Source organism: Lethenteron reissneri, chromosome 31, assembly GCF_015708825.2.
Source record: "Lethenteron reissneri isolate LAM-NWPU_2019-01 chromosome 31, ASM1570882v1, whole genome shotgun sequence".
In the NCBI taxonomy this organism is placed as follows: Eukaryota; Metazoa; Chordata; class Hyperoartia; order Petromyzontiformes; family Petromyzontidae; genus Lethenteron; species Lethenteron reissneri.
In genome coordinates, this window is record NC_083809.1 from 9,813,889 (window position 1) to 9,838,838 (window position 24,950).

General features: G+C 44.1%; 1 protein-coding gene across 1 annotated transcript in view; it reads right to left on the bottom strand.

Moving 5' to 3' along the window:
• The window catches only part of LOC133349774 (collagen alpha-1(II) chain-like), a 76,659-nt gene extending 53,689 nt beyond the window's left edge, over positions 1 to 22,970 (bottom strand). The window contains exons 1-2 of the mRNA XM_061563502.1: positions 22,669 to 22,970; positions 3,305 to 3,496 (exon numbers count right to left, since the gene is read on the bottom strand). Of these exons, the coding sequence (XP_061419486.1) occupies positions 3,305 to 3,496; positions 22,669 to 22,756 (280 nt within the window). The 5' untranslated portion in view covers positions 22,757 to 22,970. The remainder of the gene's footprint in view (positions 1 to 3,304; positions 3,497 to 22,668) is intronic.
• Between the last annotated feature and the right edge of the window lie 1,980 nt (positions 22,971 to 24,950).

Genomic DNA, 24,950 nt, shown 5'->3' on the forward strand with positions numbered 1-24,950 from the left:
CTAGTTTTAACAAAAGCTTCGCGACACCTTGTACAGATTTTGATTTAAAGCTTTCGTGACTGCAAGGATTCATCTTCTTGGTTCTTTCGGTAAAGTCACGTAGAATGGAAATAATACAATAATAAAAATTAATTTATTCAGACGCTGTCTTTCTGACAGACCTGTTCTTCACCTGAGGACGGCTGCTTGCGTTGTGGCCGAAACGTCGTGAGAATTATTTTATTATGTTTTATTTTTATTATTTCATTATTTCCATTCTACGTGACTTTACCGAAAGAACCAAGAAGACCTTGTACAGACTTTATGAAATCACTGTGACTGTCTCAGCTAAACCAGGACCTGAGGTAGCCTTATCCCTATCTGGAGTAGATTCTAAAGTTGTCTCAGCACACCTGACATGTTCTACGCGTCAGTTACAAACAACCATCATACAGCCATAAGCATTAACACACATACACGAATAACTAAACAAGGTGTAATATGCAGCTAGAGGAAGAATTAGGTGGAAGCTATAAATTATGCGTGAAAAGACCCTATTTTGAAAATTGTTACAAGTAAATTGCACACATTTGTAACCTCTACTGTGAGATGAGCTTGCATGCAAAGCAATTTCACAAATACGTGACACGGTGTTTGTGCTGAGCATGTAATAAAAGCACAGGTGAGAGTCTGGAGAAACCTGAATGAGGAGAATTCCTCTGCACTCTGGAGTGAATGTAAATGTTGTCTCTGATCACCGTGTTTAAACACCACACACATAAGATTCACCAATCACCGCAAGCGTTTTAAGTGTTAAACATTTTAGCACTACTTGGGCATATTGGCAGAAGACATATTTGCCCATGGATGGTGATGATGAAGACTTTAATTGAGTACATATCGTACAATGGGGCATGCTAAATCTGAACTACATATCAACCAAATATAGCTACCCACATTCCTTGAATCATAACGGCTTCATAGAGTGTGTACTTCTGAATTGAACAGAATGCACATTTGTTGAAAACCCTAGCCATCCTGCGACACCTTGATTCAAACACTTTAGAGCTGGTGAACGATTACAGAAAAGCAATCACAAACGAAATCTTTCCAGCAAAGTCCAGATCACCGAAAAGTCGTGCTGATTGACATTGACGTTGGCGTCGGGAGAACGCTAATCACGGAGACACGAGGCGTGAGGCTGCCTTGGAAAGCAGCCTGAACAGTAGCTCGGGTGTTTTGCTGTGCGCCGTGCAGGCACCACAACAACACGAATCTCACCCCAGACCCCTCACCCAACCCCAACACCACCCCTCCAAACGCTTGTCCGTCCGTGTCGCTCGTGCGAGACATGTTCCATATCTCTAAAAGCCACCCGCTCTCCGAACAGCTGATTCAATGCTACTTCCCTTGAGCGCAACCCAGTCAGAAACAGCTCTTTGCACGCAACTCAGCTTTACCCACAAACTTGTAGGGCGCCTCCTGAACCTACGGTAGGCAGCATATTCTGAGCTGGCAACAAAATTGACTCGTGCCACAACGTACAAGAATACATGTAATCGTACAAGGTGCCCACCGGTTTTATGACCCAATGTTTTTGTTTTACACATTCTATTCCCTGTCGCAGTATCGTCCACGTGCACATTCGTCAGCAAGGCATTTCCATGCCACTGTGAAAGTGAATATTCACAGGCGGACCAGGTCGTAAAACCATAACAAACGTGCAGACAACGCTCATGGTTTAAACACATCTCTGGCGTATGGAGCCAAGGGGGTCCAACTTAATTCCACGTGCAATACATTCACATAAAAGGCACCATTAACAGTCAACCATAACAGGAATCCCAGCATGCTTTTGAATATCAAGGTGACTGCCATTCTTGCGCATAGTTTGCGCGCAGCATTCTTTCCAGGTTGTTGAATTGCCTCTTGAGCAAGGGGACGTTTTGATAGATACGCTCTGTCGACATCAGCGTTAACACTCTTTGCTTCTGCAGCACATGCCAAGTGTGCACTCACTGGTGGTACTTAGTTTGCTATTGCTCTTGTCTATATTACGATTTAACCGAGTACAACAACACTTCTGAAGGCATCAGGACCCCTGACGTTTTAAAGAGAACCATTGAATGAATGGCACTCCAAAATAATATTATGATACTGTATATTCTTTAGAAGCAACGACAACAAAATCGAAAATTTTCTCTCACTGCTCGACCATAGTTCAAATTAAATGCCTATAAATAATGTTCGTTGATGTGCTCATATGCATCACTTAGGATGCAAGGCCACTCAGAGGTCCCTGGAGGCCCAGACAGAACGCCACTTGGGCCCCCACTCCCCTTATTCCACCATCCAGACGCCCATTATATGGGGAGGGCCTCTATTGCGCGAATGAAAACGCTGTGACGATGCTGAGACTTTGCCAGTTGAGCAGCATGAGGGAAGGAGCACAACGAGAGAAAACGTTCCGGTTAATTTGTCCTGCACTTTAAGTCCCTAGAAAAGGACCCTGTTTTTGAAAGCAACAGTTTGTGCTTCAAACTACTCAGTCATCAGTTGCACACTGAATTAAAAAAAGTTTTACGAGGAGGCCTCTAATGAGAGGTGTTTATAGCAAAATCTTCATTGCAATAATATGTTCAATAAAAGACCAGCTTGACAATAACTGAATCTACCGCAAAGAAGTGCCTAACTATTATAATTGTGCTCAATTGTTATTAGAGCATGTCTGTAATGGCCTGTATGTTAACCCCAAGCGAATGGGAAGCATGTGGTAAGCACACTGTAGAACCACGTCAAATATAAACAAAGATCCCCCCGTGTAGCCCACATCAACTATTGTGGGTAATTGTTGTAAGTGAGAACCTATGAAGGCCAGCACAACACATGAATGGGTGGTGTGGCCAGCACAACACTCGGCCACCTTTGTCTCCCCGGTGCCAATATTTGCATCAGGTACTTGTTACGCAAAGATCCCCCGTATAGCCTTAACAGACTGTAGGGGCAAGTGCTGTTAGCGAGCACCTATGAAGGCCGGAACGGTACACGAGGAGGTGGGTGGCCAGCACCACGCCCGACCGCCTTTGTCTTCCTAGTGGCGATGTTTACACACCGCACCAGGTACTCATTTGAGGCTGAGTAGACCTAGGGGAGGCCCAGGACCGGTTCAGATAATCGTCACTGGTGTTTGCCGTGAGCGGGAATCGAACTCGGATGGCCAGGTCCGTAGTGCAGCGCGCTAACCACTACGCCACTGCTCCCCATACACACATGTACACACACGTGCAAGTGTAGCACAGACGTCCATGATGGACGTGGCGCTTACCTGGGATATCTGTGGGGCAGATGGGGCAGCACTCTCCATCGGGGATCTCTGGGTTGGGGCAATCCTCCACGTCCTCGGCGCAGACGATGTCATCGCACAGGATGTTACCACTGTCACACACGCAGATGGTGCAGGCCTCCGGTTTCCAGATGTCCTTGTCGCTGTATACATTCCCTTCCTGCACACAATTCACTGTGGGCACAAAAAAAAGAGACAAAGATAAAGGTCCCTCGTATAGGCTTCAACAGACGGTTGGGGCGAGTTCAGTTAGCGAGCACCTATGAAGGGCGGCATGGCACACGAGAGGGTAGGTGGCCAACAACACCACGCCCGGCCGCCTTTGTCTCCCTAGTGGCGATGTTTACACACTGCACCAGGTACTCATTTGAGGCTGAGTCGACCTATGGGAGGCCCAGGACTGGTTCAGATAATCGGCACTGGTGTTGGCCGTGAGCGGGAATCGAACTCGGGTCGCCAGGTTTGTAAACCGGCGTGCTCAACGCTACACTGCCTCTCCCGATAACTGTAGACACAGCAAACAGCTCACACACACACAGATGAAGATGATTATTTTAGCGAGGTAGGCCAGTGGCAGTGATTGAATGAATTTGCAATCACGTGTGATGACCGAAAATTGACCTTTACACTCGACTTGTGCGAGCATGCACGTGTGCCGTTATTTGTAAATGAGCAACGATTGCCGATTTTGTGAATGGTCGCACTCTAAATGTAAATCTTTAAGTTTAAATGTCAATGGAAAGCCTATTATACTTCATAAAACGTAACACATCGTTAGAGTTATTTGACAGAAAGCCACAGTACATTTTCTAATGGACAAAATACTTCGACATGGTTGAAGCCCATGCTTGTAAAAATATGCATCACATTGAATCTTCCAGAGACAATACGATTTTCGCTGTTTGTTGATAATTCTTCCGAGATCCACGTTGTAAGAGATCGAAATTCACACACTAAAGAAATAACTCTCTCCACATGGATCTAAATTACACTTTTAATGTAATAAAATAACCTATACGCGCTATAAAATACGTATCCATGAACGGATATGATTGCCAGTCAAACTGGACGATTTTTCAATGTGTGAGTTTTTCTTTACATTTAAGTAAACCAATACTGGTAAGACGCCACCTTAGAGTTCACTGTAATTGCTTCCAACTAAATTCCATATTTTGTGCACAGGTACTTAGGCAATGAGAGGTAAACTAAAGAAGGACCTAATTCATGTTTAGACACCCTGATACATTTGGCCGTCAGTCTGCGTCTCCACAGATGTGTTTGTCGGAGCTTTTCAAGATTCATTGTCAACACATCGAGCTCCCGCCAGGACCATCGTAAGACTTCACACTTCAATGTAACGAGGGCAGAGGTGAGACAGGAAACAATTTCGCGAACATTTATTTTCCCACTCAGTACATTCACAGCTGATGATGACAACAGCATTTCCTTCACATGGCTATAGAGAGTGGACGGCATTCACCAATATTGAATTAAAGTGCAGCAGATTGAAACATGATACTGGATGTATTTACGTATTCTGAAATCCATGCGCAGTGGGAATATTAGCTTCTAAAAAAATAATGTTGGCTCTTTGTAAACGTACTTATACTCATATTTCAAAGGAAAAAGTCACTTTCTTGACATCTCACCAAACTGTTATCTCATTCTGTCACGAAGAACCCGTTTCAATATTCATTATCCCAAATTTAAAACGCACGTGTAACATCGTCATGTGTATTTTAGCAAGTAGAATAAGTTAGTTAAAATAATATATGCCTCGGGATAATAACTGATGTGGATAGAGAGGCCCACGAATTGTTTTTTTAAATAAATGTTTGCATCTTCCAGGCTTGTTTTCGAACACAGGGTGGTGCACTGCTCGCTGTGATAGTTCCAAAACATATGTTCATTAGTCTCATGACATTTGCCTGATAGCCCAAATAGAATGGAATTTGGAGAGAAAAATATGATGATAATAATAATAATAGTAGTAATAAAATCTTACACTTGTGCAAATGAGAGTAAATGCTAAAAGTATTTTGAAAAGATCACGATTAGAGGTAGGCATTCCTGTCTTATGAACAAAATGAAAGACTCGGTGAAATAAAATAAATAACAAACACCGATTCCACAATCACAAATGTATATTTAAAAAATGCCAAAAACTCTGAAGAATGTGCCTCAAAGCTAACAGGAATACGCTGTAGAAAGTAACAATGTGTGAATGTAATTGCCATTGAAAGGCAATCTCTGTTAGAATATGCCATTCTGTAAATAAGAGACCGTAGCTACCACCATACATTTAAAGAAACCAAACTCCAAAGAAATTGTTTGCAAAACACTGGCCCTTCCCACATAATAATGAGGGCCTATGTTTCACAAATAAACTCATTACAGGGCTCTAAATAGCTTTCATTACAGTACTACAACACGGTACAGCTATACAACTGATAAACAGTCTAAATCTTTACATACACAGACAGCACATGGATGACAGTTAAGATCTTCTGTAAATACACTTTTAAATATTACTGCGCTTACCACCAAAAACACTCTAGTGATTTAAAAATGTATGGAGCATTGAAAATGATTACGGTAATTGCTCACTCCCAGATAGTGTCTTATTTGTTGGCTTGATATTGTGGAGGGCTTAGCGGATTTTGAAGTAGACCAACCTCGTTAAAGATTGATAAATGTTTTCGGCAAAGCCGTGGGCATATCGGTAGTTGGCTAAACGCAAGCCAGTGGTTCCACAAATGAGCAGTTCAACGGAAGCTGATGAGTGTAAACAGGAAGACGATCGTTACCTTCTAATCGTCTCCAATTCTGAGAATGCCTCCATCGCACAGAAGCCAATTGAGGGCAACGCCCAACCAAGAGCTTCGACATTTAGCGGGGAAAGAGGCACTCGCCCGTCGCTACGTTAAAAAAGGGCAGATATATCAACGAAAGCAAATCATCACAGCAGAATTCTCTCCAAATTTACGTCGATTTTGGATGGAACGTTTGCGAAAGCAAGTTTCTCGTCACTTAGTCGCACCGTGCAACAACCAAGAGAATTGCCGTGAGGATGCTGTCCGCAAAACGTTGTTGGCGCCTGCGATGTCTTCTTCCACTTCGTTCGCGTGGCTTTTTTGGGGGCATTGCTACAGATTACAAGCCTGAAGTCGAGCTCTGATATCCAGGTCTCGTTTTATGACCAAGTTCTACGACCGAGTGAGTCACCGAGGCTCGTGTTGGTCTGCCAGTCTTGCTGTCATAAAACCATTCCCTTTTGTTGCACTGACATGTATTGCAACATATGTTCAATATTAAAGTGCGGGGTGGGGGGGAGCTAATGATAGCCACATGTGTGTGACTCTATTTATACTTGTGTAAAACATCAGCGCTGGGGGGGGGGGGGGGGCAAAGGCAGCCGGGTGTGGTGCTGGCCACACAACATCCTCCTGCACGTACCAGCCTCAATAGGTGCTCGCCAATAAGGCATACAGGGGAACTTTATATCTGCGTGTGTGTGTAAATGTGTCGTATCGCACTTGTTTATGTGCCGATAACGTGTGTCTGTCCCATAACATCCTGCTAGCAACCCTCCGCAACTTCCGTGGTCTCAAAGAGCACCTAGCCTGGCACAATCACAACAGAGATGTGTCTTTCGCTTGGTGGCGAATTACTTGCTGTGTTGTTCTGATGTATGCCTGTATGGGTAGGGCCGATTAATGACAGCTTCTGAGTGTCTAATAACGTTCTCTCTAACAGATGTCTGGCTCCTATGCTAAACAATGAGACACGAAGTGAACTTTCTTCCAATATGGAATTCCCCTCGAAGGGAAGCCACTCAGCACACACAGCCCGATACATATGAACACCTGAGAATGCACGGAGCAAAACTCTGGTCCCTGTGCTGCAATGTTTGCTGCCGTGGGGCAGGAGCAGTGTGAATGAACATCCTAGACTGCCACATTTAGAAGCATTCCTGGTAGACCTTCAGCGAAAAAAAATATCTCAACATGATTTTAGAAGTTCAATGGATGAAATATATAATTTGATGCCAATTATAAGAATGTTTCAATCATACACCATGGCAGACACAAGGTGATGAGTTTCCTTGGGTATTTTTTCAAATGTATCTAAAAATGTATTGGTGTTTGAGTGTTTGTGATATCAGTAGCAGGCGGTGTGTCCTTGTGAGTGTTGAACTGCTGCCTTTGACGTGCAGTGTAAATGTGTACGGTAAACAGAAGGGCAACGGAAATGCACGCTCGCAATTCTCGATAACAAAATCACATCCATTACTATTATCTGGTATTTTTGTTTGTGTGCATACATAATAAGTGAGTTTAAAATTTGCACGATCATCAGAATACTCGGTAGTAACCGATATGGCACGTCTATTCAGTGGCTTTTGAGCTTTGCAAAGTTTGTTCCTTTCCATCTGATATTTGATGGATGCAAAACAGCAAATGCAATGCCGCAGTGCAGATGCATGTATGCTGAATGAACAGGCACAAAAGCATTGCTTCTTACGGTAACTTTCAATTTGCACGATCAAGAGAATGCATGTGGCAAATTTCTCACGCGCCCATCTCTCACTAATTTAATTACATTTTGTTGTTATCCCTGGTAGATACGTGGGGCAACATTATTTTATTTGGTTGCTGTGCGTTTATTACATAATTATATAACATTGAAGCAGATAGTGTCATTACATTAAATTAGTATTTTGCAAGCAAATTCAACGATTTAATTTGAATAAAGACGTAAAACTTCAATATGCCAAAATATCCTTGTGATTCTACATCCACTAAATATCTGCATACAGAGGTCACATATTTAAAGGTATAACCCAAGAAACAAACATCTCTTACCTTGCCGATACACACCTGGGCCGTGTGTCCCAGGCTGTCTGTCTGACAAGGATTTGAAACATTATGAATGCCTTTCAGCACTCCATTGACACAGTGTGGTGACAGTCCCAAAAGGTACAGCAGTCACACTGCAGTGGTGATGTCACTATCGTGTTACCTGAAATCCACTTTAAAAGTATATTGTTTCTCACTAACAAAGCTTCATACTCGTGTCAGACAGGTCGGTACCTACAATAACGAATTGTTTAATCGGGTTAGGAATTTTTTTGTTCGTTTTTTTTCTTCAAATAATATTTTTTATTACAACAACAATGCGGGCACGGCCAAACCACGTAGCGGGAGATTCCAACTACGAAGGGGGGTAGCCCCCCCCCGCTCCTGCTAAATGTAGACCTCACTGGGGGGGGGGGGGATAGACGTGATGCCATTCCTTTAAAACGAGTGACGGCCGTACACAGCAGACGTAACGGCTGCCCTATAAAACTGTGCATACGTGCAGCATTGTAAAGCGGTTGCCACCTACGTGGCGTGGTTAAGTTGCATGAGTGCGAGAGCTGGTAACGGCTCGGGGAGAGGCCTGCAACCAGCGGTTGGATTGATCTACGGCTGATACTGACCTCTGTGGCAAAAGGTGCAACGCACGCACATTCAGCAATAACACAACCCACGGACTGTGCGTGACCGTCACTACTGCTGTCGCGTTAGATGACAGAGTCGTGGCCCAGGTGCCTGGATACCGCTTAAGTGAAGGCTGCAGGGGACAAGCCCTCCTGTCTTCATGGAGCCGTTACAAAGCGGTGAAACAGATGGTGTTTGACCTCTTTGGCCTATAGCAGACAGCACCCTACCTGAAAACAGTCACGTAGTGCGGGGTGGGGGGGCAAACGAGTGTCTTTTACAAGATCAAAGATGAGAGAACATGTTTTGATATTTATGACAATGTATTGGCAATGAGTTTGTGTATTGCTTTTTTTAAATATCGTATATTTACTCATGGGGAGTGTAAATAAAATACAGCAATTAAGCTATGTTTTAAGAAATAATAAACACGTGAATACATTACATCCTGTTTTAGAATGCGATGCAAATATAAGATGCATGCCCATCTTGGGGGTTTGTTAACCGGACTCAGCAGCAACGTCCCCTTGGGAAGCAAGATTGTGAGTTCTTGAGTCGTGACATCACGACAGGTTTCGTCGCACTAACGAGACCGCTTTCCCGCAGAGGAACACGTAGGATCAATTCACGTGAGCGGATAGCAATTGGAATGTTTTGCAAGTTAAATGTGAAACAAGCACACGCAGAACAGAGACGGCAAAAGAAAGATGCATTGATGGGAAATGCCACCATAACAGACGCCGCTCCCTGCACGCACGGTTGGCTACGTACGGTGCGAAAGAAGTTCAACATATTTATTGTACTGGGCGCACGAGGCGATGCCTGCATCGACCGTGTCACATTTGTGTTTTGCTCAAGCTTAGGTTGGACTTCAAATATGCAACACACTGCCGAATCAATAATGGGTGTTGTTTAACCATACTTCACCATGCCGGTCAGTGCAGGGTAAGTGCAGTGAATTAAATGTGATTAAATTAGTGTCAATAGACTTTTTACTTTTATTGCATAAATGTAAAAGTGATTTATTTATCTGCAGTGGCAATAGAGTTTCGCCATTGGTACTGATTTCACGAGATAAAAATGCTCGCTTAATTCGCCAGTTTGCAGCACTTTTGCTCGTGGTTACAATTTGTAAGTTGTAGGCATTGCTGTTGTTCAGTTTAATCAAGCGTTCCTTGATTAAATGCACACACAGCTTGGCAATCATCGACCACGCGTTTAACACCATGCGGTGAGAAACTACGAATGCCCTCGAGTGCTCACAGCCAGGAGCCAAACGATTACTGGTGCAGAGTGGAAGCCGAATGATAGAGCATCCTGATGAAGCCACCACACTGGTGTAAAAATTATAAAGTTTTTTTAATACTCATGCTTGAAAAGCAATGCAAAATAAATAGAACACAACATAGTGCAGAACAAAAATTAGCGAATGGTATAATTCACTACTTACATTATTAGCAATGCCTGACGACAACAGAAAATAACATATTTAGGCTGATGTTTTTAGGCCACGGCTTTTCAAGAAGCACCGAGACCCTTCTTGACGAGCTGATGCAAGTCACCGAGAAGGGTCATTGCGTAAAACATCAGCCTTAACACAAATATTCCTCTTATCGGGCAGTCTTAATGGCACATTAGGTCGGTTGATTTGTCATTATTTTTTTCCCAGGCAAGATTCACGGTGTAGTTTTGTTATTGTTTTGCTATAACCTGTGCTTGTGCACAATTCACAATGCTTTAACTGTTTATTGAATTTTCAAGCTTGCATACTTCACGTTTTTTTCCTTCTATTCGGTGCCATTACCACGCTGATTACACTTTCAGCAGCCAGAGATCTTTTTCAAGTATACGAGGGCATTTTTTGTGTGCAACGGGTCTGTTTTTGGTTCAACAACTGTGGCTGGGCTACGCCAGCGTCATCAATCTTTGCCTGCCATGTTCTTACCGGAGTCAGTTCCTTGCTGAAGGCTTTTCCACATGGGACGTCTGTCCACATCAAAGCGTCTTGGACAATCGTAACTCTTAACCCCCCCTCCTTCCACCCCCCCCCGGCTCACACAAAGACAAAGATCCCCTGTATACCCTGCACAGACTGTTGGGGCAAGTGCTGTTAGCGAGCAACACCTATGAAGGCCGGCATGGCACACGAGGGAGTGGGTGGCCAGCACCACGCCCGGCCGCCTTTATCTCCCTAGTGGCGATGTTTACACATCATGTTTACACACTGAGTCGACCTAGGGGAGGCCCATGGCCGGTTCAGATAGTCGTTATTGGTGTTGGTCGTGAGCGGGAATCGAACTCGAGTTGCCGGGTTCGTAGCGCAGCGCATTAACCGCTACACTACCACTCACACAACAACAACAACCGCCATTTGCAACTAAGTGGTGGTAACGTTACCACGGTGCCTGTGCCAGGCTGAGTGCATGCTAAGGCCACGTGAAGTGTTGAACGCCCGCTGGCAGGAGGTCAAGGGACAGACCCAGGTGCCATGGGTTGACTGACTGAGATGACTGGCCGATGGACCACCTGTGCCCCTTACTATGCGTACACACACACGCGCACGTACGCGTCCAGTGAACGGAGGGGTGGGGGTTTACAGCTGCACAGCAGATTTGGATGAAACGTTTAAAAGCCACAATTACAGATACACTGCCTGTGTTTTGCTCTGTTGTTTCACGTAATTTGCTCTCTTTAAACATTTCCAGACATTCTCTCAGGAAAATGTCTATATTTTTTGTTTAGGGCGCAGTTCCCTTTCGCTGGCATGGGCAGACAATGAATGGAACTGCTGCTTACGTGTGCGTAGCGGAAAAGTTCAGAGTGTTGCCTGTGATGCACTTGTGAGTGGAGCTGTGATTTAGTGATTTGCGCACTACGCCATGAGGTCAGGAACCCAAATTTGCCAAACGTCTGCATGAAATTGAATACACTCTTTGTACATAAAAGCCCATATGGATGCAGCCTTTAAAATATATACATTTATAAAATATGTATTACTAAACTAATTATAAAAAAAATATTACGTATAAAGGAAGTTACATTAATTCAAAGACACCACCAATAACCAGCCTACAATGACCGCTAGTGTTTGTTTGTAACCAATTTCGTATTATGTGCGTACAACAACACACCACGCCTTTCTGAAAAATAATCGTCACTAAAGATTGTTAATATTTGTGTGAACTTCGAAAGGTGCGTAACTACTCACTGGCATCAGCCAATTAATTCAGGACAGCAGAGATCGTGGGACAGAAGTGTGGTCGGCGCTGGGACTGTGTCCTGCAGTACCATCACTATGGACCTTTCCAGAGACATGTACAGCATCACACGCGCGGCGAAGGCATCGTACGATGCGCTGCACACGGCCATTGTAGCCAATCAAAAGGCGGGAGAGTGTAATTGCTTTATTTTTTACTCCAGTGCGAAATTTTTTTTAGATAGTCCTATCAACCATTTACGAATATTTAGTTTTTTGTGTGATACCTTATTAAATCATATGGGGCTTGTGCGACTATAGAGATAATATATGTAACCATCCTGCGTTATAATTCAAGGCGAATGTACTTAGTAAGCATGTTATAAAGAGGAGACTATACGTGCATGTGGCCCATTTATCTGTCTGTGTTGACGATGAGAGGGTTGAGTTGAGGCACACCACGCTAAGAACCCAGGTAGCTGTGTTCGATCATCAGCCACGGCTAACGTGAGCGTTGATTGATATCCTAACCACTCCTGTGCCTCCTCCATCATCTCCACAATGTCCACTGACCACAGTGGTGAAGCATGATAATAAAAAAAAAACCCATAAAATAACACAATTAACACAGCATGCAGAATGCTTACATTCAGTATTGGGTTTATAAAGGGTTGAATTTTTTTATTTACGATTGTTTCTATATATATAATTTACGTAACTGTAAACTGCACCTGTGCATACACAGTTGCGTAAATATGCGGTGAGGTCATTTGGAACGTGACCACACTCGAATGTATACTTTGTAACTGTGCAATGGAAGCATGAGTACTCGGGAACGAAGAAGCTGCTCAGAGGAGTTGGCATCTGTGGCTCGGGTCAATACCGAGCACGAGACTCGCGTTACCGTGTGCAACATAAACCCTGAACAGACGCCACTCAGAGCAGTGGCAGCCTGACCACCCTCCACGAAGGGCATGGGCAAAAAAATGTCTGCGTTTCATGCCCCACGGCCTCTTATTATAGTTACGCTTTTCAAGCACCCATTCAGTTTTCAAAATGAGTTGAATAAAATATTTTTCATAAATGGTTTTCCTTCGATGGGAATTTCCACCCTTACAGTTGGAGCAACAACTGTAATTTTACATTGAGATGGTGGAGCCAGATAATTGCCAGGAGTGGCGGAGTTCATTACTGATCCAGATTCAAGAAATCTCTCCAGCGCTCTCCCCGCATATGGAGAAAGTTGTGTAATGTTAATTACTGAGGCGCTTACAAACCCCAACTGCGACTACGTTAAGTGACCTCTGATAATTCGCATGATAGTTAACGGTCAGGAAATGCTTCTAAAGTCATTTGTTCTCTATAAACAGCACCCCCCCCCCCTTAAAACTCTATACACTCATAATCTGTAACAGAATCAGATTTCAGGGGCAAAACAATTAAAGTGAGGATGGGAAGCTTGTTATACATTCGTAAGTGAATGATGCGTGCCAAAAAAAAATGCAACAAAAAATCTAAGGGACCGCGTTGGGCAGCAGGTTTGCAACCTTTAAAAGCAAAACTAAATAAAATAAAACAATCACAAATAATCGTAAGAAATAATAGTAGTCATACTAAATATATTATGTATGCATGGCAGCATGAGGCACACCGCTGGGCTACACACAGCAGGATGAGCCGGTATAGTTTACAGAAAAATATATAAATATAAGAAGCGTAACAAGAAGCCCATACAAACCCACAAAACTGACTCCACGATGATTGCCACTAATGGCACCATTAAGGCTTTAGATTTTGAAAGGAAAGACCGTTCTTCACTACAAGCAAGCCGAGTCACGGCACAAAGGCATGCTATGTAACACTCTGTAATCAACGATCGAGAGAGGCACGAAAGTGGATTTAAACATGTTGGAGGAAGTAAACAAGGCTCCAGAACTTAGAACGCGCCCCGGGAAACATCCTGGGTATAGCCTTACCAGGGCCTCCCTTGGGAATGAGACTCCTGCCTTTAATTCATTCTTGCCTCGGTTATGAATTAAATACACTTTCATACCTGTAACGTGCAGACCTGGAATAACGCAAAACATAAACACGTTCACCAACATAGCAGATACCACTTTCAATGGAAGTATGTTGAGCATTAACGGAGGTGGCTTTGCCGAGGTATACATAAAAACAACAACTGCACTGTGGCTCATGTATGAGATGTTCGACTGGTGTAAGTGCTGTTGGTAAGCACCCGATACATCCAGCAAATGGCTCTCAAGAGGGAGTTGAGGCCACGAGCTCACAAACAACATCCGTCCCTCCATCAGTGAAGCTTAGACGGATACTGGTTCATCATTTTAATCTGGGCCAACTTACGGGGAGACCTACCTAGGTCAGGTCACAGATACCAGCTGCCACTGCTGTGCATAGTCAGGTGCCGATATGATGAATACACATACACATTCGTGTGCTGCAATAGATGCGTGCAGTTGTCATATTCACGCGGTGTATATTCATTGATGGTTTAAAGCTGCTCGGGTACAGCACTACGAGGTTATGGGTGACATTCGGGCAAATTTAGCATTGGCGATAGTGTACACAGCGTGAAGCAGGAACCCACTTTGTCGGTGGAACGGACATTATGCTCTCGTCAAAATAATCAACAATCCAGCAAATTATGGGCAGGACAACTTTCATTGTTATTGATCCATCCAACTACATGGGGCCACATTGCAACGTTCCATATTGTCCCCTACGTGTGCAACAGTGTCTCTATTTTCTTTGGGCAAACACAATCTGGCCAGAACGGCTATTTAAGATAGAGTCTCTTGAAAATAACTTCCGTGAGCAAATACACGATGGTTTTCACTTAAATGGGGTCCAATCTAAATCCTTGACTTTAAGATTAAATTCCTTCCCGTGTGGCGATTGACAGAGGAGGGACCCCCCTTCCCTCCCCCCATAGTGCGGGCATTATAAACCCAACACGTGATGGCCAACCCTGCTAGCGTCGCGCATGTAACTTCTTTCCTCTGTGGCAGAAGAATCCCCCTGCATGGACCAAACGCAGCAGCTCTTCCTGTCACTGCTGCGTGAGTTAATTGTACTATTTAAATGTGGCAGTTTGGGCATTTGTGTGGCCTGCTCACTCAAGGCAAATAATTGTTTACATGGCTTCTCTCCCATTTACTTTAGTTATTGTTTTGCTAATTTCATTAGTTTATGTATGTTATTTACTATGTTGATGCTAATGTTGGGAGATATGACACATTTTATGGGTTTTTTAATGTCATCCTAAGTGCTTAGAAACAGTGATAAAATCTTATATTATTCGGATAAAGACCACATCCCTGTGGATTTACTTACAGAAACCGCTTACCTTTCACACCCAAGTTCAAGATGCTGGTCCCGATGCGTAAAGAATGTGATTTTGTTGATAAATGGTGATGGAGATGATGATAAATTCCATTATGCTACTGCTGTAGCAGCTGATGATGGATAATCCACCAACTCCCAATTCACCAAATGCAATGGTTAAATACGGTGGTGATAAAGACTCTGCAGACAGCCCACGTGCATGACAGCCATGTCTACATTTGGTGGTCAAATCGAGGCATTACAGCGAAAGGCTGCCTGTACCATTGTTAAATAATGAAACATTTCTAACCATAATATGCAGCCCTAGATGAAGGATTCCCCACGTGCTGTATCGGTCATGGGGGTCGTTAGACCATACTTTACCACGATGGTCAGTCCAGGTTGGTGAAGTGTAGGGTTGGTAGAACCGGTTCGGTTATAACTCACCACTGACTTCAGCTGTGAGTAGGAATCGAACTGAGGTCACCAGATTAGTATTGCAGTGATGCCCACTTCCTCTCTTCATGTCTGCGTTACCCCGTGACTTGTGTCCGTTAGCTATACTGCTATGTGGGGGTATCATTGTCTTTCAGTAGGGGTGCATGTGGGTGAATTTGTCTTTGTGCATGTGTATGCAAACGTCTGTGTGTATAGAATTGTGTGCGGGAATGCAATGTGCCAATGAACCTGGCCACTTAAGCTGTATAACCAACACACATCGGTGGTGGGTGGTATCAGAACTTGTTGTGGATATCTCTTAGGTTGACTGAGACTTTAATGGGTGTCTGGCATGGTGTTTGTAGTCTATCAAATCGGAGGCATGTGTTAGTGAATCACACGAAGATTTATGAAACTCCCAAATCTGCTGGGTTGCAAGATGGCCAGAAAAAGATGGTGCAGAAAGTGGATTCTTGAATCTATCTGTGTGGACATTTGAGTCTCATCCTCTCTAAGCCTCTAAGTATGGCAGCTTCCTCCCACATACACCTTTAAAATGAGTGTCGGGACTCGGTGAGGCGAATCATATCACTTCTGCATCCATTTCATCATCATTAGCAGCAGCAGAAGCAACATTATTATCACTAGCAGGAACAGCAGTAACATGATCATCATCATCATCCTCTTCATCATCAGCATGAACATCATCATGATCAGTCACCATCACAATAATCACCACAATCTTCATCCCAATCATCAAGGGCATTGTTATCATTATGGACATCATTCTCATCTTTGTTTCTTTGTCTTCATCACTGTCACCTTCTGAATGCGCGCGTGCACCTCCCATTGATCCTTGCCGCAGAGCTTAGGGCAGCAACAGCAACAAAAAGTTGCCCTACATTTTGGGTCGAAGTGCGTGAAAGAAAAATAGGAGTAGCGAAAGAGAGGAGAGAGGCTAAACCCGTGAATTGGTGCGAGGTGGGTCGCCACGCTCCCTCTGCGCAATCCACACTTGCGGCTTGCGAGTGACACGGTTGCGCAAATCCCAAAAAACTTTCTGCCAACGCAGACTTTTGCCGAAACGACTCCCACACCTGCCCGTTTCCCAAATGCGGGAAGTGAGAAGCGATGGAACGGATGTGTTTCGTGTACAATCAGCCACGTGTTAAATGGAAGAGGCAGAATGGGTCTGATTTTTTTTCTGTGAAAACGACTGTCGTTCCACCCAAAAAGAGGGCAGAATGACTAACAAAACAACTGAATGAATGGGGCCTGCTGCTGTTTGTGAGCTCTTCTGATGCTTCGAATATCAGGTAACACAAAATGAAATGAAGAAAAAAGCCAATGCAGTAAAGCATAACAAAGACAAACATAAGCCTTTATTTAATCAGATAATGAGAGGCCATTCAGACCACAAGTCTAATTCTCAGATGCCAAAAATTACAATTGCAAGTTATATTTAATAATATATATAGTGTAAAATATAGAGTTACACTTCAATCATCTCACCAGCCACCGAGATAAGCGAGCTGTGCAATCATACCCTACATTTATTTCCTTGCTCACCCAATAAATGTGGATGGTCAGTGGCATAGCACGGTTAGCATGGGCCCTGGCACAAGGAATTAAATGGGGCCTCCAATGTCCAATGTCTCCATTCTTTGTAGTCCACTCCCTGGACCCCTCTGAGCCATTGACCCGGCGCAGTTATACTCCGTGCACACCGATATAGCTACACCAATGCCTTTGCTTGGTTACACGAACAATTCCAGTTATTCCCACCCTCCGCCCCTTCTTAACTTGTTCTCCTGCACCATTGGAACCTCATTTGCCAGTAAAAAATATGATAATTGGTTTTTTACCCTTTTATCTGGCAACAAAACTGACACCTTTTTTTACAAGGAGTCATGTTTGCATAGACTACAATACCTGCAGTCATAATGCAAACAAAAAAGCACAACTCTGATAATGTATGCACTGTCCTTGAAGTTGATTGGTCCACACCCGAGACAGCTTTCCTTAGAGCCTAGTCTCACATGGTGTTGGACCAGATGACGCCAAAAGGCGCACAACTCAAAGACAATGCACCATCAGAGTATGAGAGCTCGGGGTAAGCATTTACACCTTGTTCTCCTGCAATTTAACAATGAGAGAACGGTCACTCCAGGTGTGTAAGTGCAACCGACACCTTGCCGTCCTCAAGGAGGTTCCAACCTCTGCAACATGTCACCGAATTGGCACTGCGCGGTGCCACCACGCCGCTATATTTACTCACCCTTGTCTAAACAAGTTGTGAACATCGGCGCCAGAGTGATGACACAAGGTTCCACGACATCGCGTCCCACTGTGACGCGTCACGCTCGCCACAGAGCAAAGCTCGGGGCTATGTTGAGGGAGAGATATGGGAAGGAGCCATCGTGTCTACTCTCAGTTCTTTCGGTAAAGTCACGTAGGTAAAAAAATGAAATTAAAATTAAAAATAATAAAATCACTACGTTTCAGGGGCAACACAAGTCTCCGTCATCAGGTGGGACTGTCACAGCCAAAGAACTGAGAGTATGAATCCTTGCAGTCACGAAAGCTTCAAATCTAGAATTAAGGCATCGTGTCTTCTTATTTGTTATTTTACTTAAATTCCCCACAACGATGCGCATTGATATTTTCGGTAATGACTAAGATCGTAAGAAAACCCAATAATTATTAATTCTGACACACGGGTGTAAGTATTTATATGATTCATATCTGCGAATTGGCATTGACATATTAACACTGATATTCCATATATATCATGGAAAGCATAGAAATAATAATAAACATCTTGAAAAAATTATCCTGCATGTCTGATTACTACATCATTTGAAAACAGCGACATGAAGTACAAATACATATACTGATTAACAGGGTTATCTAGGTACTGTGCTGGTCCATTACATTCCTTTACAAAGATATCAAATTTCTATCAAACTATAGCAAAATAATTACATGACTATCCACCACACTCAAACTCATTTAACTTCAAACCTGTTCCTTATTTTCTTGTAATTGTGAATAGTAACTGGTTATCTGAATACACTGCCACAGATGAGTGGTGCTTGTGTATGCACACCCCAAATCCACCGCTGGATGAGGGCCTCCCCACACCATACGAGTCATGGGGGCTATCTGACCATACTTCACCACGCTGGTCAGTGCCCGTTGGTGAAGGCAAGGGAACATGAAACTGTCAGCACAGAAACATTAGATTTTGGCGCACTGCCCTCTGCTGCCCGCAGCCTTTAATACATGGTATGCATTGTGCCCACCCCGATTAGCACTATCCAGTCTGTATTCTGCTTAGCTTCCAAGATCACTCCAGCTGAGTTGGTCGTAGGCAATGGAAAGTTTAGTAACGTTACTGAGTATTGTGAACGCAGGCGAGGCACACTGAGATGCACGCGGAGCCATTTACCAAAGCAAAGTTCTGTCTGAGGTTATCAAGCACATTCCCTCGTTTGCAATCCTGATACGGTGAAGGCAAACCGGTGGAGTCACGTTTAGAAACCAGCAAGCCAGCAGGGTGGCTGACTCTTTGGCTCGGTGCCCTCAACATAAGAGCGTGGCTGGTATGACAGAGATTAAGTACCAAAGACCAAGGAACAAGTAAAAAGCGTGGCCTCGAGGCTATAACAAGAGACCCGATGATTACAACAATCAATCCATTCGTTAAAGATACATAAGAAATCAATTTTGTGGTTATTGCCCGACCTCCCTCATGTAATAATAATGTAAACCAGAACTATTGTAGTAAATCTTTGAGCAAAAATAATAATTTGCTTGTCCTATTACTGCCCTTGCTGTGAAATGAGCAAAGTTTGAATTGATACGTGAAGAGAAAATATAAGCAAGACACACATTATTACAAGGAGTCTGCACTGTCTCCTAACTAAACACATTTATACAACAAGAGTCCTGACTTCACATAATAAATAGACTTAAATAGCTTTTTTTTAACATGCATACTTTTAACATATAGTTTGAATTTAAGTTATAATATACACAGTACATATATGTGTGATCATGCCTACTTGAAAAATATAACTAATTCTATAAATCTGTACTTTCTTGCCTTTTGCTAAGCATTGCGCCTTTAAATAATTCAGTTCACGAAATAGCATTCAGTTTGTTAAGAAAAAAACATTCTGTGAAAAATATTATTAAAACATTTTTTTTAGCTAAAATAAGTCTGAGCAGCAGGGTGCAACGTGCATGAGCCAGTACGGCCACACCAGTAATGACTCTCACGAAAGCAATACTTTGTCGTGGCGTTTTTTAACGGCGTATACTCAGCTAAGCCTGGAAGGGAGATTGTCTGGGATTAGCACTGTGCAAGAAAACCAGAGAACAACTTCGACTGCTCCGCCAGTGACAAACTAAACCACCTCATTGCTCAACTCAGTGGGGGTCTCCGTTTTCTCCAATCGGGTTCTCCTTGGCTTCGCTGCTCACTGCCCTGATCACATCAGGCTTAGATTAAGTCTGATGGGTTAATGGTTTTTCGCACTCACTACACACAAAGCGCTTGCCACAAATGAACCGCAATACCTCTCGCTGATCTCGTTGAGGAGCAGAAACCATCACGCAAACTCGCTTTTGGCTGGCCATCGCACGCTTTCAGATGCGCGTCTGCGGCCGTCTGGAACGCTCTTCCGACATTACGAAGCCACTTGAACTATGCACTTTTAAATCTAGATTCAAACTAATTTCTTTAGAACTGCTTTTTGTGCTTAGTTTGTTGTCAATCGCCCGCACCCCCGATAAGCACGGTTGGCTACGTACGGTGCGAAAGAAATTCAACATTCATACGTCCAAACATTGCCTAAATGATTTGGTTTTGACACCAAGATCTACCTTCTGATAAAAATCTGAATTGCGAAACAAAATAGCCATTTTTACACAGACAGCCTATTCAGTAACAGAAAAGAACGATTGTATGGTTTAAAAAATGTTCATAAATATTAGAAGGCAATCTTGCAGGGCTACCAAGGAATTTTACATTATTTCTCAAACGTTACAAAGTGATAAATTAAATCTTTGCAGCGCATTTGTATCGCTACAACTTTGAAAAAACGGCCACCTTTGCGGCCAAACTACAATATTCAACCCTGCCTGTTCTCGCATCCGGTGTAAACCAGCCCGTTGCACTTGCATGCCTCTTGTGTGTCAGCAGCGCCCTGCGCTCCTCGGCGTCGTGATAAAGTAGCCAAGCTCCTTTTACAACCACCGACGCTGCTCTGTCTTCCCTGTGCCACTGCGCAGAGAGGGCTTTAAATTCCCAGCTCGGAGGTTGCGCTCCAGGGTAGATGCACGCACATCCTGCTCCACACAGTGGCTGAGCATAGAACACAAGTGGATATGCAGGTTTTGCCACGTGCCGCGTGCGGTACAAGCTGTATTTATACTATACAAGTGCTATAAACAAATAAATAATACAAATGAAAACATTAAATAAGCAACATCAAACCCCCCCCCCCCCCCATTCGAGCTGAAGATTTTTACCCCTAACTTTATTTTCGGATATTTTCCCAGAAGTTTAGGAATCCAATTGCAGGAAAAGAGGGATTTATAAATGTGGTTACTGTAAACATTCTTTATTTATCTTCCACACTTGGAAGACGTTGCGGTCTCACAGATATAAAGAGGACCTTTTAACTTCAAGCGCGCTTTGCAAGCCTATTTCTGTTCTAAAGTTTATTTGGTGTTAATATTGTGCCAAAAATACTTTGGCGTTTTAAAAGCAAAAACATTAATCCTGAGGATATTTTTTAAAGAAAATTTTATTTAAACTATGGCACTTATGGTATGACAGCAATTGATTTAGCGTGGCCCGTAAAGCCACTACAGCAGGGAACATCTCAATGAACGCTCACCTGTTTAAATAAAGGACATCGATCAATCAACCCGCCAGTCACCCCGCAAGTTCCACCAAAGCACGAGTGAACACAGTTCCAACAAAGGAATGCTGTGTGTGGGGTCCACTATGCAGCAACAGTGCGAGGTAAGTAATTCCGTAAGCCAACCAAGTCAGGCTAAAATTCTCACTCAATAGAAATGATGAACGGAAGAATGCACCTGAATTTTTTTTATATAGCTCTAACTGAAAGGCGCAGTCACTGCGTTAACGTTTTTTAGGCTGCGTCTGCGTTTTTTATTTTGTTTTCCTGAACTGCACAGCATGCCACATGCACAGCAGCAGCTGATGATACATCAAAAACTCATCCCAATTGCTCTGATAGCGCGAATGCAACGGCCATAACTTGTTTACACATTAACTTTTTCACTCCCCAAATAAGCATCGGTCATCACAATTTTACATCCCCTTATTTAAACTCTGACAAAATCCCGTAACACTTTTGACACAGACCGCGATGTTCATGCTACATTTAACTAAAACCCTCCCAAGTGCCCGATGCATTCAGAGACGCCACCGCGCGTGAACTATGCAGTGCGGACAAAGGAATACATACACCCGTGGTATTTTACGACACACGGTGGCTTTGTTCCCATGACCAGACTGCCCTCTGTGCATGCCACAATTAAAGCTCACAAATTGCCCCACCGAGCGGGAAACCATTCAACTGTAGGGCTCGTGGCAACATTTGCCAGTTTGCATGAACATCGGCATCTCGCACGCATCGCTTGTCACGAGAAAATGTGTAATTGCACGAAAAATCTGCACGTTGACGGGCGAATTAAAATGAACAAAACGAAACGTTCGTTTAACGCAAAGCTGTCGCCCCCTTCTGCAGTGGCAGTGCCACTTTAACCGAGTACAAAGTTGCTCGAAGGGCATCGACACCTGGAGGCAGGCTCCGGGCTGGAGTGCGAAGGCCATTGTCACTTACAGAGGTCGTCCTCTTGGCACCTGACGACCGTCACCGCCGCTAGCAGCAGCACCACTCCCAATTGCCGTATATCCACAGAGCTGAACATGTCTACACCGACATGCAGACTCTTTGTCACGCCAACAAAGTGTAGTCCTTGCGAACTACCGAGGAGTCATATGTTTGGGGTCGGACCGTCTGCCAGCAGGTTCTCCACAGCAGAATGAATACCAAGGCTTGCCTTGCGCAGGGCTGCACCACACCGCTTTAACAGCCGGGTAAAGTATTCCTCAGCAAGACCCCCAACATGGCTGTAATCCGATCCTTTCAGCGGGCCACTTAAATTTTACCCTCCTCATTACCGCCCGGTCCCAGCTTTAGCGAATTATTCCGCTCAGCGGCTCGGCCAGCGAATCAGAGAGGGCAGCAGACGCGTGCATATAACGGGAGGGCGGCCCAAGGAGCACAGCGGCTCCTCCCCGCTCTCAGGAGTCTTATTATACGTCTGCTGCCCAAACTGCATTCTCTAACGTTCTTGAAAAAAAAAAACATACTATTAAAATAAAACAGAAACGACCTACTTTGAGGTTTAAAATTTTTTTTTTAAAGAAAAGTTACGGAGTAAGGAAAAACTTTAGGCATTTTCACTTTTTTTTAGTCACCATGTTTTCATGGACAATTGAGAGTTTCGTGAATGTGCAACACATGGTACAGTCCTTGATTTTACTTTTGTGGAGAATTTTTTTGATAAAAGTGACATGTGACAACGAAACTTAAGGGACAGGGCGTTTCAATGGCAGAACTTTTCACCGTGAGTTAGCCACCAGACCAGCAAACATCGTTGGTGGACCTAAAACCTTTCAAATTTTGCACAAATTTCTCATGACAAGTCTGCTTCAATTACTTTAGCATATAATTTTCCACAAATCTGCTACCGCCGGTTTTCTAAAGTTTGTATATCTTTACCACCGCAGCAGAAAGATCCACCCATGCTAAATTGGTGTTGAACTCACTCTGTAGAGGTAATTAAGCAGTGCATTTCCTGCATTGTAAACTCCCTCGACTCACCCATGGCTCCCCATCGGCCCAGGCAACACATGGTGTGGGAAAACGGAGCTGCATTTACCTGATGCCTGACGCATCTCATACATGCACGAGCCACTTTGCTTCTCTAAGCCATTCCACGATTCAACTGTTGGAATTATTTTTCACGCGTGTGTACCAGTGGACAGCTTCAAGCAGCCGTCAATCTTTACATCGAGGGAGAAACTGAGCTTCTCCATTCAATGCCTACAAGAAGCTCCCAACACATGGAGTGAAACGTCGGACGGCACGTGGTATCAATCTAAAGAAGAAAAAAAACAACCCCACATCGCCATCCGTGCTCACTGCTTCGCCGTTCGGGCACATGCAGTGGGTTCGTACGCGGCACCGGAGGCGTGACGCGCGAAGGGGGGGGGGGGGGGTCCTGCGGATCCTCACCGCTCGGCGAGACCGTGAGGGCCTCTGCCGCCTGCCAGGAACTCCTCTCCCGCCCCGGCGCTGCCCCGACGCAGCCTCCCACGTGGCACGGGAATTCCGGCATCAAAAGATGCCACGTGGCGGATCTAGCGACATGCGCCCCCAGCACAATTCACGAATCTCGTCGGGGTTCGATTCGCACACGTCCTGCTCAACCACCGAATGCGTGGCGTGCTGTGTTTGACGCACTGCAGGCATCGCGACGGTGGGGAATGGAGCAGTGGTTCGCGTACTGCGCAATGAACGTGGAGATAGATATACGTTCCATTCCTTTACCGCAGCTAATGTTAGTGACATAACCCTATCCAGACTCCCCATACCGCCCCGCTTCAACCCTTTCTGCAACATGCACCGACTGGCATGGTGAAGTATAGTCCAAAAAACCCATGAATGACATGGGAGTGGGAACGTCGTCACCCAGGAGGGGATTGACAATGGATTGTAACTTATAATTCTAATAGTATTTAAAGTTTAGTTATAGTGGGGCGTGACAAACGTCTGATAATACACTGTGGTTGCTGCTGAACACAAGCACGGAAGCAATTTGTCTGTACTGCGGCCAGACTTATTTGGTTCCATAAGTCGAATTTAGTTTAATGTGCTGCCGAAACCTGCAAGGATAGAGTTAGAAATGTTTTCCGGGTCCTCTGACCAAAAAGATATAAAACCCTGGCCTGTTTTAAGCACGCAGAGGCCAGGGCATCTGGAGATGTGGTCTTGGATGTGGCATTACTCAGAAGTGGCAGGCTATTTATGCACTCTTTATCGGACCAGGGATGTGC